The 16391-nt window shown below is 34.1% G+C and overlaps 2 protein-coding genes across 3 annotated transcripts; both read right to left on the bottom strand.

Moving 5' to 3' along the window:
• Nucleotides 1-51: 51 nt before the first annotated feature.
• Nucleotides 52-4934, bottom strand: LOC148278115 (uncharacterized). Its single transcript, XM_088231841.1, has 3 exons — nucleotides 4814-4934; nucleotides 3820-4089; nucleotides 52-1919 (listed from the first exon to the last, which is right to left on the bottom strand). The coding sequence occupies exons 2-3, from the start codon at nucleotides 4079-4081 to the stop codon at nucleotides 154-156; spliced, it is 2028 nt and encodes a 675-aa protein (XP_088087967.1). The 5' UTR covers nucleotides 4082-4089; nucleotides 4814-4934; the 3' UTR covers nucleotides 52-153.
• Nucleotides 4935-8255: 3321 nt separating this feature from the next.
• Nucleotides 8256-13163, bottom strand: LOC148278114 (uncharacterized). 2 transcript variants are annotated; one of them, XM_088231842.1, is made up of 3 exons: nucleotides 13057-13152; nucleotides 11505-11876; nucleotides 8256-8983 (listed from the first exon to the last, which is right to left on the bottom strand). In XM_088231842.1, exons 2-3 carry the CDS (start codon nucleotides 11866-11868, stop codon nucleotides 8391-8393), a joined length of 957 nt encoding a protein of 318 aa, XP_088087968.1. In that variant the 5' UTR covers nucleotides 11869-11876; nucleotides 13057-13152; the 3' UTR covers nucleotides 8256-8390. The 2 variants fall into 2 exon arrangements, with proteins under 2 accessions (XP_088087968.1, XP_088087969.1); XM_088231843.1 differs by lacking the exon at nucleotides 8256-8983 and having other exon boundaries at nucleotides 11069-11876; nucleotides 13057-13163.
• Between the last annotated feature and the right edge of the window lie 3228 nt (nucleotides 13164-16391).

Below are 16391 nucleotides of genomic sequence, written 5' to 3'. Positions count from 1 at the left end.
GTCCTATACAAAAAAATTATGATATTGTAAGTTTGTTAAAACTGGGCAAAATTGTCACGTTTGACGGTATGGTTTTTAATCACTTGCACATGAACATTTATACTAGCACTGAGTTAGCTAGCGTCTTTTTAACCGAATTTTTTGTACGCGTTTTTATTTGCACTCTGATCTTAAGAATGGTTTCTCACTAGTATGAGTCAACATGTGAATTTTTAAAGTATTTCTACGTGAACATTTATATTGGCACTCTAAGCATGAGAATGGTTTCTCACCAGTATGAGTCAACATGTGAATTTTTAAGGTATTTCTACGTGAACATTTATATTGGCACTCTAAGCATGAGAATGGTTTCTCACCAGTATGATTCAACATGTGATATTTTAAATCGCATTTTCGTGAACATCTGTACTTACACCAAGAGCAATTAAATGGTTTTTCCCCAGAATGAGTGACCAAGTGACTTTTTAACTGACTTCTTTGTGTACATTTGTATTTGCATTCTGAGCATGAGAATGGTTTCTCAGCTGAATGAGTAAACATGTGAGATTTCAAACTCATTTTATTTGAACATTTATATTGGCACTCTGCGCATGAGAATGGTTTCTCACCAGTATGCGTAAACATGTGGGATTTTAAGTTACCTTTGTGTGTACATTTATATTGGCACTCTGAGCATGAGAATGGTTTTTCCCCAGAATGAGTCAACATGTGTGTTTTTAACTGAAATCTTTGAGCACATTTATATTTGCACTCGGAGCATGAGAATGGTTCCTCAGCTGAATGAGTAAACATGTGAGATTTCAAACTCATTTTATTTGAACATTTATATTGGCACTCTGCGCATGAGAATGGTTTCTCACCAGTATGCGTAAACATGTGGGATTTTAAATTACCTTTGTGTGTAAATTTATATTGGCACTCTGAGCATGAGAATGGTTTTTCCCCAGAATGAGTCAACATGTGTCTTTTTAACTGAAATCTTTGTGCACATTTATATTTGCACTCTGCGCATGACAATGATTTCTCACCAGTATGCGTAAACATGTGGGATTTTAAATTACTTTTTTGTGTAAATTTATATTGGCACTCTGAGCATGGGAATGGTTTTTCCCCAGAATGAGTCAACAAGTGTCTTTTTGACTGAATTCTTTGTACACATTTATATTTGCACTCGGAGCATGAGAATGGTTCCTCAGCTGAATGAGTAAACATGTGAGATTTCAAACTCATTTTATTTGAACATTTATATTGGCACTCTGCGCATGAGAATGGTTTCTCACCAGTATGCGTAAACATGTGGGATTTTAAATTACCTCTTTGTGTACATTTATATTGGCACTTTGAGCATGAGAATGGTTTTTTACCAGAATGAGTCAACAAGTGTATTTTTAACGCACCTTTTTGTGTACATTTATATTGGCACTCTGAGCATGAGAATGGTTTCTCACCCGTATGATTCGACATGTGGAATTTCAAACTACTTCTGCGTAAACATTTATACTGGCACTGTGAGCAAGTGAATTGTTTTTTCCCAGAATGAACCAACAAGTGTCTTTTTAACGCACCTTTTTGTGTACATTTATATTGGCACTCTGAGCATGAGAATGGTTTCTCACCAGTATGAGTCAACATGTGGGATTTTAAACTACTTCTGTGTAAACATTTATACTGGCACTGTGAGCAAGTGAATTGTTTTTTCCCAGAATGAATCAACAAGTGTCTTTTTAACGCATCTCTACGTGAAAATTTATACTGGCACTCTGAGCATGAGAATGGTTTCTCACCAGTATGAGTCAACATGTGGGATTTTAAATAACTTCTGCGTATACATTTATACTGGCACTGTGAGCAAGTGAATGTTTTTTTACCAGAATGAGTCAAGAAGTGAGTCTTAATATCCTTTTGCCCCGCTTGTAAACCTGAAACGACGACAAAAATATTTGAACTATACTTCTTACAAGCGTATCAAAGAATAATAAATGCAATAAAGATTTTTCCAACCAGCAGACAAGAAATGGAGACAATTTCAGATGTAGAAAACTGTTGTGTGGCTTGCTTTGTGATCTAATTAAATTACATATCTTTCTTTCAAATGGATGCTTTATAAATTTGTCTCAGGGTACTCGACATGTTATAATTTTCGGAGATCCCGATAAACGGAATATTTCATTGAAAATTTTCCAATACACCTAAAAATATGACACAATTTTTTTCTTATGTGTTAAAGTTTACTTGAAGATTACGAAAAAAATGTTGTTATATTCAAAGTAGTTGCCGAGATTTTCATTGATTAACTGGAATTTATAAATGAATGAAAATTTTTTCCACATTTTTTTTATCCATGCACATGAACTGTAAATAAATAGAAGAAATTGTACTTGTTGGTAGTAAAAAAATGTATTCAAAAGTGAATTTTTCCACATTTCCTCATTTCAAAATAGATGAGACAGAAATTCTCTTCATAACTTAGGTATTATAATTCAAAAGCATTTAGGGTGGCACGATCAGGTTAACGAAGTTAGTCGTATATAGCAGTTTGCACTCACTTAAAAGATTACATAATTTCTTGCCAATAACGTTAAGCAAACATTAATCTAGAGCTTACTTCTTCCACTCCTTGACTATGCGGATGTATGTTATCCAGATGCTTACTCTGAATTACTTGATAAGTTAGAACGATTGCAGAATATTTGTATACGTTATATCTTTGATCTTCGCAAATTTGAACACAAAACCGAGTATCGCACGCAACTACACTGGCTATGAACAAATTATGTCATCTTTATTAGAAGTGCAATGGGTTAAATTGATATTATTTATTATTACTTCTTCATTTTATTTTTTTGCTACTATAATTATTGTAATACATAAAGAAATCTATTTTAGATTAAAATGTAATAAGTTATACAAATGTATTGTAAATGTCATTTTGGTGTATTCAACATTATTATTTTTTGTTTTGTCGTCATTGGTGATCCACGGTGTTGTGTTATTATTTTTAATTTTTATCAAGTGTACATATATTATGAAATCTTTTTCTGTTTGTAAACTGAAAATAAATAAATGTCGCAATATCTTTTTCCAAAGAGGTTTTTGCATGTTTCATTGATTATGAGAGAGCATTTGGCAGGGTAAAACATTCTAATTTGATGGAAATGTTGAGGGAGTGTAACATAGACACCAAAGATCAAATGTTTATCCAAAACCTATACTGGTTCCAAACAGCTGAAATCAGACGCGGAAACGAAATATCAGATGAATTTTTAAAAATCACACTCACGAAGGATGGGACACTAAAAATAAAATAAAATACTTAAACTCATTAAAATAGCATTATATCAACTCATTAGTTAACCCGAATTTTTTTTGATAATGATCCTTAAGATAAAAATTAACTTTATTTAATTTACTTTCATATAACTTTGAATTATATATCCTTACCTCTGTTTTGTATAAATACATCGAACTCCTTAATAAAGATACCAGTCTCGAAGATGTCGCGAAAGCGATGAAACCGGTCACTGGATATTCCAAATTTGTGGATTAAAGTATCACTCGTCTTTTATTTATATAATAATAGTTATATTAATGTTTTAGTCAAAGATTTTTTTTTATTTGTGGCGGACCATCACTAAATACATTAATATCCTGTTCCACGCCATTACACAACCTCGTGATTCAAAATAAGGAATTACAGTGCGCAGTATTATTGTTCAACACTGGTAGGGAAAATGTCGAGGGAAGCAGTTGTACAGCGGAGGACAGTCAGCTCGTGCCTGGACCATGTTTATATTCGCGACAGAGAGAAGTTTTACTTACTTGAGGCCATTTCGTTTCTACGAGACGAATCCAAACATTCTTGTTTGATGTCAGGATAATCAATGTCCATCTCCGTGAATATAATTATATCACTGGTTATCCTAGGCAGGTCAGTACTGGTCCCCGGTTCAGCCTTCACGGTATCAACACCTGGCTCCTCACTTCCGTGGGAACATGGTGCCCCTTCCCCAGTGCGGAGAATATCTCCTTCTACATCGCCAATCCCCGGTTCAGCCTTAATATTCACCGAAGCTATTTCCATTGCTTTTCCTTCAAAAAATACAATTAAATATCTGTATAATATTAAAGTAAAGATGATAAAAATTATACAATTTAGAATTTTAAAAAATTTAATGCAAAAGCACATTCGTTCCATTGGCGAATGATATTGAACAACGAGACAAGTTTAGTACCACGCGTCAATGCAAGGAGTGCTCTCCCAACATTTTTTTATTTATTAATATACACGGAACGCAGGGCCTTCTACTATACTAAAAAAAGTGTGTAGAAGCAAACACTTTAAATACAGAAAACGAAAAAAGTTTATACATTCATATTATAACATAGCGGTTTCATTCAACGAGCATGCTTACACATTATGATTAAATCAACATGTGCATTTAAAAATATTAAAAGTTAGAGAAAGGTTAAACTGACGAAATAATGTTTATTTGTCATAAATGGAATACCCAACGAAAGATTGTGTATTAAATGTAATCGACCTTAAGATAAAAGAACACCGGTCGGATACACATTTGCCTTCAAGATGTGTCCGGGAAGTCAGATAATAAAATGAATTATTGGACAATCATCGCGGATACTATATATTATTATTCAACGAAGCCATCAAACAAGAAAGAAGAAAAAGAAGGTCAATCTGTAAACCTAACAAGTCGGGTTTTCTCTCATCCGCCATACCGAGCTGGGCGGGGCCCACACGTGAAAGAAAAGCCATATGTATTGTTTTACTTTACATACTGGAATTATAACTTACTTTTGTATTTAAAAACTTCGTTTTTTCGTCAAGTTTTATTGTAATTCACGTATGTTGTTTCCTTGATGTACGAACGTGCCGGCTAGTGCGTGACAGGAGAACCACAGATAAAATCGAATGTGATAGATCCACGAACAAAAGAAATTACTACTCTACTTGTTTATGGCCGCTAATTACGAAAATATAAATCTAAACGATGAGAACTTAGTCTCGAACCACAAGACGCACCCGAGTACAGCTGAATAAAATCCGACACATCCCGGTGCTAAAGATTTGGCCAAATTTTGGCTGAAACTCATTTTATTGGCCGAATCATTCATGTTTAAGTAACATGTATTTAGCACATAAATATAAACATATTTATATAAAAACAATTATTAATTTTATACATTAAATTAGCTAGGAATTCATATTGAAATAGTTGTAGTCGTTTTTTGTGTTATTATTTTATTTGTTTAGAATTACTTATACTTTAAAATATAAAAAATCTTCATCTAAGTACTATATTTTTTCTTTATTGAAATTTTTTTCACATAAGCATTCCTTTAAACAATCTTTTTAATACAATTTTATTTTTGGTATGTATATATATTTACATATTTATACACACACAATTCTGGGTTTTTTATCCCAAGGGGGAGTAGGTATATTATTATTTATATCACTACAGAGATAGGTAGAATTTTTGTTTCAAGATTATGGATATTCGAGCGTTTACAGGGCTTATGACCTGTCATAGGTTGGGTTCAAGTGGCCACTTTTATGTAGAATTCTACAACATTCCCCATTCCGCTTATTAGCGAATATCCATATCGGTGACATTTTTGGTTTTAGTATATATGTCATGAAACAGGGAAAGCTTTCGCTAGCGCGTTTGGAGCGCCATCTATGTATTTGATATTGAGGTTAAGTAAAAAATTCTACCCATCTCTGTAGTGATATAAATAATAATCTTTTTAATTCCCACCAAACTGCAAAAGTAGTTTTTTTGCAGGGATTTCTCTCTTTAAACATTTTGGCAACACAACATAATAATGTTTACATAAAAATATAAAAAAATCTTAAATTTATCAATAAAATAAAAGTTTAAAAAAATTAAATACAAGTAAAGTAAAGTCTTTTTTGATACCGAAACATATAAAAAAATAACAAACACTTTTTTGAAACGTTTTAAATTTCACATTCATACATCTCGTCATACATGCCCTTCGGTTCTGTCTGCTTTTGACATGACCAGACTTAAGATTTTGGTTTATCTGATCATGCCACGTCTTCCTTGGTCGTCCTCGTCTCACGTTGTCGTTCATTTTCGCCATATATACACGTTTTACCATTCTTTCGTCGTCCATTCGTTCTACGTGACCAAACCCTCTCATAGAACCTTCCTTAATTTTATCAATTATACTTGACTCATATTTACACTCTAGCTTGATTTCATTATTCGTAACCCTTTCATACATTGATTTCCCACACATTTGTCTAAGAGATCGCATTTCAACCGCGTTCACTCGGCTTTCATCCTTCCTCTTCCAGTTCCATGTTTCACTTCCATACATAAGTGTTGGAACTAAAACTCCGTTGTGCACTGCCAGTTTAGCTTCGATTGACATTAGAACAGGCTATAATGGAATTAATCAATAAAAAAATAATTTTAAGCTTATTAGAAAGGTACAGAAAATTAAACACAATTTGTTAATTAATTTTTATATTGTTTTATTAGCCATACAGCTTAATACAAAAAGTTATGACATAAAAATTACACTAAGGCCTTCATTATTGCCTCAATCAAAAATACTCCAATGCTTTTTAGAAAATCATTATTTTATTAAATAGGCTAAAAATTAGATATGAACTATTAATCCATTTGGTACATAATTGAGTAAAAACCTTAATATGCTTTAGTTCATTTGGCAAGTTGTTATAAAAGTTAATTCTCTTCGTGAATTTGTCAAATTGAATACTGGGATTAGATTTTATCTATTGACGGCTTCTTAAATACGTAATTCAAAAAGTTATTATGTTGGGAATATTGATGTTTTTTCTAACTTAAATTTGTTGCAACAGAGAGGGGGTTTTCGCAGGGGTATGACCCATCATTGGCTGGTTTAAGTGCCCACTTTACACACCGTGTAACATTCACTATTCCGCCTATGTATAAACATCCACATTACAAGGAACTATAACCCAGCGGCCCCCGTCATAGTTTTCGTAAAACTTGAATGTATTTAATTTAAAAATGTATATTAAATGACATAAAAATGAACCGTTTTGTTATTTTAAAAATTTGTTTTTATTTTGTACATTCAGACAACACTCAAATTAATTAAATTATTTTTACATGAAGTTTTATTCAAAATAATTTATTCCCAGAATCATGATTGACAATCCCCACTTTCACTTGTATATGACGTGATAATGTGTTTAGTTCCCACCAGTCTGACGATGTCGGTCACGACAAAACACAGTCACTAGTGAAATTTATTTTTAAAAAAAACTTTGGTGGACTAATTGCTAAACGCAATATCTTGGAGCCAACAAAAAAACAGACTGGTCAAAAGAAGAGTAGGTCAAAAATTTGTATTAAAAACAACAAATATATTAAAAAGATACATACATGCAAAAAAAAATAATTAAAGACGACAGTATAGGTAACTTACATTTATTATTGTAATTAAAATGCACTCTCATTAAGAAAAGTCCTAAGATTAATGTTTTTTTTTCGCTAACAACTGAATTGAAAAATATCTTGTCTTTTGCTTAAAGTAACACGACGTTACAGCAAAATTTGCAGGGGGATTTTTTAGCACAGTCTTTTAAAAAATAATCAATAATCTGAGGAAGGAAGCGTGCACAGAGAGCTCGCAACCCGCCTAGGAATTGCTGAAACAACTTTTAACACTATGCGTGCTGTCTGGAACACTAGTCTATACTAGGTCAAAACGAAATACCGAATGTTCAACACTTGCATAATGCCAGTACTCATGAGTGTGAATCTTGGACAATTACCAAAGCTCAAAAGCCAAACTTCTGAGTTTTGAGAGTAAGTGCTTGAAGAGAATATTAAGTATAAGGTGATTCGATTTCATAACTAACATTGAAGTCCGAGAACGGAAGCAGCAGCCTCCTATAACGAGCGTCCTGAGGATGCGGCGGTGGACCTGGCTCGGACACGTGCTCCACATGCCTCAAGAGGACCTGAACTCAAGTTGCCTCTTTACACCTGCGGGCTCCCGCAGTACTAGAAGGCCATCGATGAAGATCTTTCGGCTTTATTCGGCGGGACTAAGGGACGTGGGATTGAAATGGAAGGAGGCGAGAGCGCTGGCTGGCGAAAGTCTTGTGGAGGCGTCTGGTAATGTCCATATGCTCCACTAAAGAGCGGATGTAGTAAAGAAAAAGAAATAATCGCTGCACTATTATTTTTGAATTTATACTACACGATCCTCCACAACCAATACTGGACTAGAACCATACTGGACTAGAACAATGGACTAGAACAATGCCACTATAACGCTATATATTGGCACCCAGAGCATAAGAATGGTTTGTCATCAGAATAAGTTAACAAGTGTGATTTTCAATCACTTGCACGTGAACATTGATACTTGCACTGAGTAAGCAAGTGTCTTTTCAACTGAATTCTTTGTGAACATTTATATTGACACTCTGAGCATAAGAATGGTTTCTCACCAGAATGAGTAAACATGTGAACTTTTAAAGTATTTCTACGCGAACATTTATATTGGCACTCTAAGCATGAGAATGGTTTCTCACCAGTATGAGACTTCATGTGTGCTTTTAAATTACCCATTTGTGAACATTTATATTGGCACTCTGAGCATGAGAATTGTTTCTCACCAGTATGAATCAACATGTGTGATTTTAAATGACATCTTTGTGTACATTTATATGGGCACTCTGAGCATGAGAATGGTTTCTCACCTGTATGAGTTAACATGTGTAATTTCAAACTCATTTTAAAGGAACATTTATATTGGCAGTCTAAGCATGAGAATGGTTTTTCACCAGTATGAGTCAACATGTGTGATTTTAAATTACTTTTTTGTAAACATTTATATTGGCACTGTGAGCACGAGAATGGTTTATCACCAGTACAAGTCAATTTGAGAATTTTGGAACAGTTAATATCCTTTCCCGTCGCTTTTAAACCTGAAACAACAACGAAAACATTTAAAATATACTTCTTCCAAGTCTACCAAAGAATAATTAATGCAATAAAGACTGTTTTAACCAGCAGATAAGAAATAGAGACAATATCAGGTGTCCTATGGTACAGGTAACTGAACCTAAGTCGAGGCGATCATAGTACTCACACAAGTATATAAGAAGGTGGTGTCTAAAGTAACATGTATCGAATGGAAAAATCGCTCAATGTTCTTAAACGTTCTTGATTTTAGGAAAAAGCAGCACAATCTATTGGACTGGATCGAAATCTAACAATGAACGCTACTTTGCTTTAACATTTAACATACAATGTGAAAAAACAATCCTAAAGTTACTGAGTGGTAGGTAATCTGAGGTTACCCATATTAAACTCGTATTTCTTTCTAGCCTTTAAAATATAATCATTATGAAATAATCTTATGTATGGATCAAATATTTGCTCTGCGAAATCTGACTGAAAAGTTCCTGGCTGAACATCAGAAACTTTTCTGCGCATTTGTCGATCTGCAAAAGGCATTTGATAAAGTTGACAGAGAGAAATAGTGGAAGGTTTTATCGGAGTATGGAGTAAATGGTAACCTGACAAGGGCTATTGCGTCACTGTATAAGGACAGCACAGCATGTGTGAAGGTGAATGGGTCATTCACATCGTGGTTTAATATTCCAAAAGGAGTCAAACAGGGATGTGTAATGTCACCATGGTTGTTCAACATATACATCGATAACTGTATGAAAGAACTGAAAGATTTAAGAATGGGAGCAAAAATGAATGGTATAACTGTTAACTGTCTTCTGTATGCGGATGATGCCGTGCTTCTTGCTAGCAGCAAAGAAGACCTTCAATTCTTAGTAACAAAAGTCTACGAGGTATGCAAGAAAAGCGATTTGCTTATGAAGGTTGATAAATCGAAAGTGATGGTTTTCGAAAGGGATGAAAATATAACTAAATGTGAGATCAGCGTGAACGGAGATATTCTGAATCAGGTAGAAGAATTTGTGTACCTGGGAAGTATGTTTACTAGGGACGGAAAGGCCGATAAAGATATTGAAAGGAGGGTGAGTGCCGGGAACAGGGTGAACGGTGCACTAAAATCTACTTTGACAAACAAATGTTTATCGCAGGAGGCTAAACTAGCAGTTCACAACGGAGTTCTAGTTCCAACTCTAATGTATGGGAGCGAAGTATGGAATTGGAAAAATAATGATGAAAGTAGGTTGAATGCTGTCGAAATGCGATCCCTCAGGCGAATGTGTGGTAAAACGATATATGATAGGTGCACAAATGTCGAGATCCGTGAAGTGTGTAAGGCTGAGACATGCATTATTGACAGAATTAAGAAAGGGGTGCTGCGTTGGTTTGGACATGTAGAGCGAATGGACAGTGAAAGAACGACTAAAAGGATCTACGATGCAAATGTTGATGGATGCAGAAAACGAGGAAGACCGAGAAAGACATGGCACGATCAAGTCCATCAAATACTTGAAGATGGACATGTCAAAAGTAGGAATAATCGGCGTGCGTGCATAAGAAGATGTATGAATGTAGAGGAAGCGAGGTCTGTATGCCAAGATAGAGTGTTATGGCGTTCTATCCTATCTGCCTACCCCTACGGGAAAACGGCGTGATGGTTTGTTGTTGTTGTTGTTGAAATAATCTTCATAAACTCTTAGATAGAAAAATGCAAACAAACCTCCCATCGGCTATTGAAATTTGATAAAGTTATAGCAAATATATCTATTTTTTGGTCATCAGCGTACTTGTTCCCGAGAGAGTTAATTCTCGAGAACACAGAATTAATGTGCGAATTCGACATCTCATACATTAATACATCCCAAATAAATATGATGCCTCATAGGCCTATTAGGTACACTGAAATAGATACATTTGACCAAATCAGGAACATCAAAAAGATTATTAACAACTTTATACAAAAAAAAGATCAGATATTAAAAGCTCAAAAACATTGATATTACAACTAAATGTGAAACTGCGGAAAAGGATAACTGAACTTATACGAGGTAGAGGGTTATAAAGTGTATTCTTATCGCCGAGAAAATAAAACAAGAAAACAGGTGGAGGAATATTACTTTATATAAGAAACAGTGTCAGATTTCAAGAAAACATGCTAAATATTGGAGACGTGTGCTAACGTTAGATGGAGAATACTCTTTAATAATCACCAAGACACGAGAAAAACCATAATCTAATCTGAATTTTACGACCACCAAATATAAATAACATTTTGCTTATCAATAAAATAGAAAAAGGACTCAGGCACATCATCCAGAAAGATTATATCCTATTGATGGGCGAAATGATATTAATATAAACCTCTGGGACCATAATAATAAATAACCGTTCTAAGATACGAATACATGATGGCCTCACTTCAATTGTTGGATCAGACGTAATGCGACGTAACGAGGGAAGCAGTTGTACAGCAGAGGACAGTCAGCTCGAGCCTGGACCATATTTATATTCGCGACAGAGAGAAGTTATACTTACTTGAGGCGATTTCATTTCTACGAGACGAATCCAAACATTCTTGTTTGATGTCAGGATTATCAATGTCCATCTCAGTAAATATAATTATATCACTAGTTATCCTAGGCTGGTCAGTACTGGTCCACGGTTCAGCCTTCACGGTAGCAACACCTGGCTCCTCACTTCCGTGGGAACATGGCGCCCCTTCCCCAGTACGGAGAATATCTCCTTCTACATCGCCAGTCCCCGGTTCAGCCTTCACGGTAGCAACACCTGGCTCCTCACTTCCGCGGGAACAAGGCGCCCCTTCCCCAGTACGGAGAATATCTCCTTCTACATCGCCAGTCCCCGTTTCAGCCTTGATATTCACAAAAGCTATTTCCATTGTTTTTCCTTGGAGAGATACAAAGCAAAAATCTATATAATGCAATAACGCATGGGCCGTTAAAAAATGTAATTTTTTTATTTATTATTTTTCCAAATTATTTTTTAAAAATATGGTTTTAGATATAAAAGCGTTATTTTTTATTTGTTCTACTTCAAATCCATAAAGACAAATATTGATGTTTTTTTATAATGTTTCTTGATGAAAGTTAATGATTTTGATAAAATTATCAATAACAGTATTTAACAATAGTATAAAAGCTTTGTGCGACGTTGCAAACAATACTTAGGCGAAAGCGCTCGATAGTCAAAATAATAAAAAATTAAAATTAAACCAAGCGGTTTTATTGATAACTTTATTTATAATTTTATCAAAACCATACAGACAAGATATAATTTTAGTGTTTCTATGTCACAAAACGTAAGTACGCGACCTAGAACAACTGATTACATCTTAGTTCCAAAATCGAAAACAACTACAGCACATCATTATATTTACCGAGAAGTATTTTTCTTAAACGAAATGAACAAAGGAGATAATATTAGTTCAGTCAGGAATACATGTTTAAGAAAGCTGTGAAAAGTTATATTTATAGTTTTTTTTTCTGTAGCACTGATTGAAGCCACCGTTTTTTCATTTCTTTTGTAATTTGTGTTATACTCAAAATATTGATAATCAAAAATAAAATGAACAAATTATTGTAAAGCGTTACTCCCCATTATGTACACAAATTATTTTTTCCTTTACATAATGGGAAACGTTAATGTAAATATATGTATTAAATTTATATTTAAATTGTATTAAGTAGTAATATTATATAATTATATTGGCTATCTGAATAAACTGAAAAAAAAAACAAAAAGATTGTGTATTAATTTTCATCGACCCATGGCAAAATATATCTAAAGATACACCTTTGCCTATAAAATGTGTGCGGAAAGCCAACTAATATAATGCATTATTGGTCTAATTCAACTAATATAATGCATTATTGCGACTAATATAATGCATTATTCGACTACGCTATGTTCTTATTCAACGAAGCTATTAAACAAGAACTAAAAAGAAGATGGTGGTCTATAAACCTAACAAGTCGGGTTACCTGCCATTTGTCATACCGAGCGGACCCGCACGTGCAAGAAAAGCAATATATATTGTTCTACTTTGCATAATGGAATTGTTACTTACTTTTGTAAGTAAAAACTTAGTTTAACCGTCAAATTACATCGTAATTTACGTATTTTGTATCCTCGGAACACGGGCGCGTGCCGCGTAGTGCGTGACAGGAGAACCATAGACAAAATTGAATGTAGTAGACAGTCTACAAATAAACATAGAAATTACGCCTAGATCAATATTCTACTTGTTTGTGGTCGCGGCGTTTCTTTTCAAAAGGCTGTGTTTTATTTATTTAAATTGTATTCTTCATTCCTTTTTGCACCTAATGGGGTATCTTTTTCCTCTTCAGCCTTATTAACTCTAGTGCTGGATAAAGGAAATTACAACTTGTTTTCTGTCGAGAGGTGTAAAAAATTTATGTGATTAGAATTTATTAAAAACTGTTTTTATTTACCGAGTTAAAATTTACTTTCAAAAGTGGTAAGGTTAAAGTAAAAAATCAAATTATTATTTTGTATATTGTCATAGCTTATTATTTATCCTAATATGACAAAATGATTACTTTGTGGAATTTGTTGGAAATTCTTGACTTATGATTTTTAAATTGAAGTAAATTAAGTATTAAATGACTTAGGCAATTTTTTTGACCATGCATTATTCTAGTCTTGTCTAGACCATTTATCAATCAGACTAATAATGTGTCAACCTATAGAGAAGCCCTATCACTATGTTTCACAGAACGCAAGCGATGTTGGTTAGCAACAAATTAGCGGCCATTTTGTTTTATTTGACAACATACACATGACGGTTCTATCGGATGCTTTTGTCGCTGTGCTTGGTATTGTTTGTGAATAACTTAGATATTTACATTTAATAAAAACAAATCGACTATGGTGAATTGCAGTATGTTTGGTTGCAGCAGTAGGAGCGTCAAAGGTGTTGAAGGAGTAAGTTTTACAGGTAATTGATTCCGAATATTTTCCCATGATTTACATTAATTTTTGGCATTTACTGTCCCGACACGTGTATGATGTTGCTTTAAAACTTTCCTTATATCAACATTTTTACTTCAGATACTATTTTTTCTCAATTCAGGGGATAAATTTGTGAATTAAAGTATGTTTACTGTTGATTATGGGCAATATGTGGGGCTGCACTAGGCATCCATATAAAGTTTGAGTCTTTATCCGAGTAGACGTCGATTCAAATTTTACTCGAAAATAGCAATGTTAACCTTGAAATCGCATTTAAAATGACATGTCCAAATTTCAGGCCGCTACGACTCGTCGTTTCGGAGATGTGACGGACAAACAAACTCAACATGGGACTTTGGTTCCATGGAGTTGGGATTTATGTCTCAATAAATGTATATTGTGAATAAAACGCATAAATAAATAAAATAATAAACATACACATGTATTTTCTGTTTTATAAAATAAGTATAAGCGAATTATGGAAAAATATATTGGTTGGGAGGGCGGTTCGTGGGATGGATGGAGGGGGAGGGAGGAGGTGTATCATTTTGTTCTAACTATCCAAAACACTAATACTTTATGACTTAAAATATGAGGTATGAACTTAAATGTTATTTACATGTGTAATCATTTGTGCACAAAAACAGTGCTCAATTACGGTAAAAGGAAGAAAAATGTGCACGTGTGAAGCAAGACGGATAATCGTTTAAAGAATCGCAAAAATGTTGCGTTGAACATCTGAGAACATATGGAAGCTATATAGTGTTTTATCAAACATCGGCGTTTTAAAGCAGTGTTAGACGATTGCTGGCAATCGTTACACTATATAGACAAAAAAACGGATAGGTCTCTTTTATTGCGCATCCCTAATAAATATATTTCTCGAGAAATTTAAAAAGGCAACAAAATTTTATGTTTCATAATACATTTAAACCACTGAAATTGCATTTATGTACTGATTTGATCCGAGAATATTGATTTCTCTTCATTTAACAAGGGGCCCCCCGAGTCTCCTGGAGCCCACCCCCTGCTAAGACGACTTAACTCATTCGGAAGTGAATATTTATACGGTTGATTTTCGTTCCGCGGCCATCCATATCATGTAGGTTATGTTATGAGCATCTACATGCGTAAAGGGAATGCCACTTACGTGTGACACCGCACATAACTTATGGGAGCTAGGAACATACGAAAACCCAGTTTCATCCACCGTCTTCGGACGTACGGTATAATATCTTTATATGGCGGCCCGTGGTGTAGTGGTCAAGACGCTAGACTCACGCACGGAAGGTTCTGGATTCGATTCCCGGTGAGAACACAAAAATTAAAAATGTGATTTTTCTCAAGCCTGGGTGCTCTGTGATGTAATTCACCACTGTTTTTAGGCCTCCTAGCCTATTGTGGTGCAAAAAAAAATGTAAATGTTTTCCTCTGTACGTGTGATGTCGCCGTACTCCTCCTAAACGGCTTAACCGATTTACGTTCGGTTTTCAGAGAAATATAGATATTTGCGCTGTGCGTGTTTGTAGATATTAAAATCTTCAATCGAATATGTAAAAAAAAAGTTAGGAGAATTAATGTTTTATTAATCGATCTACCTGGGTTGCATTTGAGGAGAATGCATTTGCAAAAAATGGAAAGATAATGTTTTTTTGTGTATAAAAAAGTTTGTTTTTGAATGTTTACAAACAACATTTGTTTTTTGTGGATCTCAATCAGATTCTTTCCTTAAATTCCTTAGGATTTCTACTCATTTATTTCTTTTTATTGGATTTTTGGTTAACTAAAATAATATTAAATTTAATACATTTTAAAAATCGTATTCCTACATAAGTACACCCTTTGTTGGGTAAGACGACCGGAGTTTGACGTTTGCAGAAAAAATGCCACATTTGAAAATATTTATTTCATGTTTTGGAATTCAACCATAAACAAGTACCTAGGTACATACTTGAATTCAATATTTGAATATAAACAAGTTTTAGTTTTGGAATTTAATCACAAACAAGTACCTAGGTACCTACTTATCAATAAAAGTATTTTGCCAACGTTCGGGCAGGACGACGTCTGTTGGGTCCGTTAGTAACTGTATATTATTGGAGTTTGACACACGACAGCGGCGGCGCGCTGAAACAATTCATCTTATTTTAACAATTCAATTCAATTTACTTTATAAATTCAATTCAATTTTATACTTTTATATAAAATCATTAATTCTAAATTCGATTGTTGCGAACTCCGGGATTTAATAAATATTAATATACCAACACGTAGAACTAAACAAAATAGTCTTAATTGTTGTCAGCCTTCTCAAACCAACTATCTTTGTCACCACCTATACCGCGTATGCATAGACTAGGAACGAGTGTACCTCTCATATCGACATTTTTAACTCGAGTCTCTGTAAATTCAAACCATCTCTTTATATAT

This window comes from Micrasema longulum, unplaced genomic scaffold, assembly GCF_059751315.1.
Source record: "Micrasema longulum isolate JH-2025_06_02 unplaced genomic scaffold, ASM5975131v1 h1tg000927l, whole genome shotgun sequence".
In the NCBI taxonomy this organism is placed as follows: domain Eukaryota; kingdom Metazoa; phylum Arthropoda; class Insecta; order Trichoptera; family Brachycentridae; genus Micrasema; species Micrasema longulum.
The sequence above is the reverse complement of the archived record's forward strand: the minus strand, read 5'-3'. Positions and strand labels throughout refer to the sequence as shown.

Coding starts and splice junctions, on each gene's coding strand:
- LOC148278114 (XM_088231842.1), bottom strand. CDS start 11,868: ATGGAAATAGCTTTTGTGAATATCAAGGCTGAAACGGGGACTGGCGAT. Junction 8,984..11,504: donor TAGAAATGAAATCGCCTCAA/GTAAGTATAACT, acceptor TTGTTGTTTCAG/GTTTAAAAGCGACGGGAAAG.
- LOC148278115 (XM_088231841.1), bottom strand. CDS start 4,081: ATGGAAATAGCTTCGGTGAATATTAAGGCTGAACCGGGGATTGGCGAT. Junction 1,920..3,819: donor TAGAAACGAAATGGCCTCAA/GTAAGTAAAACT, acceptor TCGTCGTTTCAG/GTTTACAAGCGGGGCAAAAG.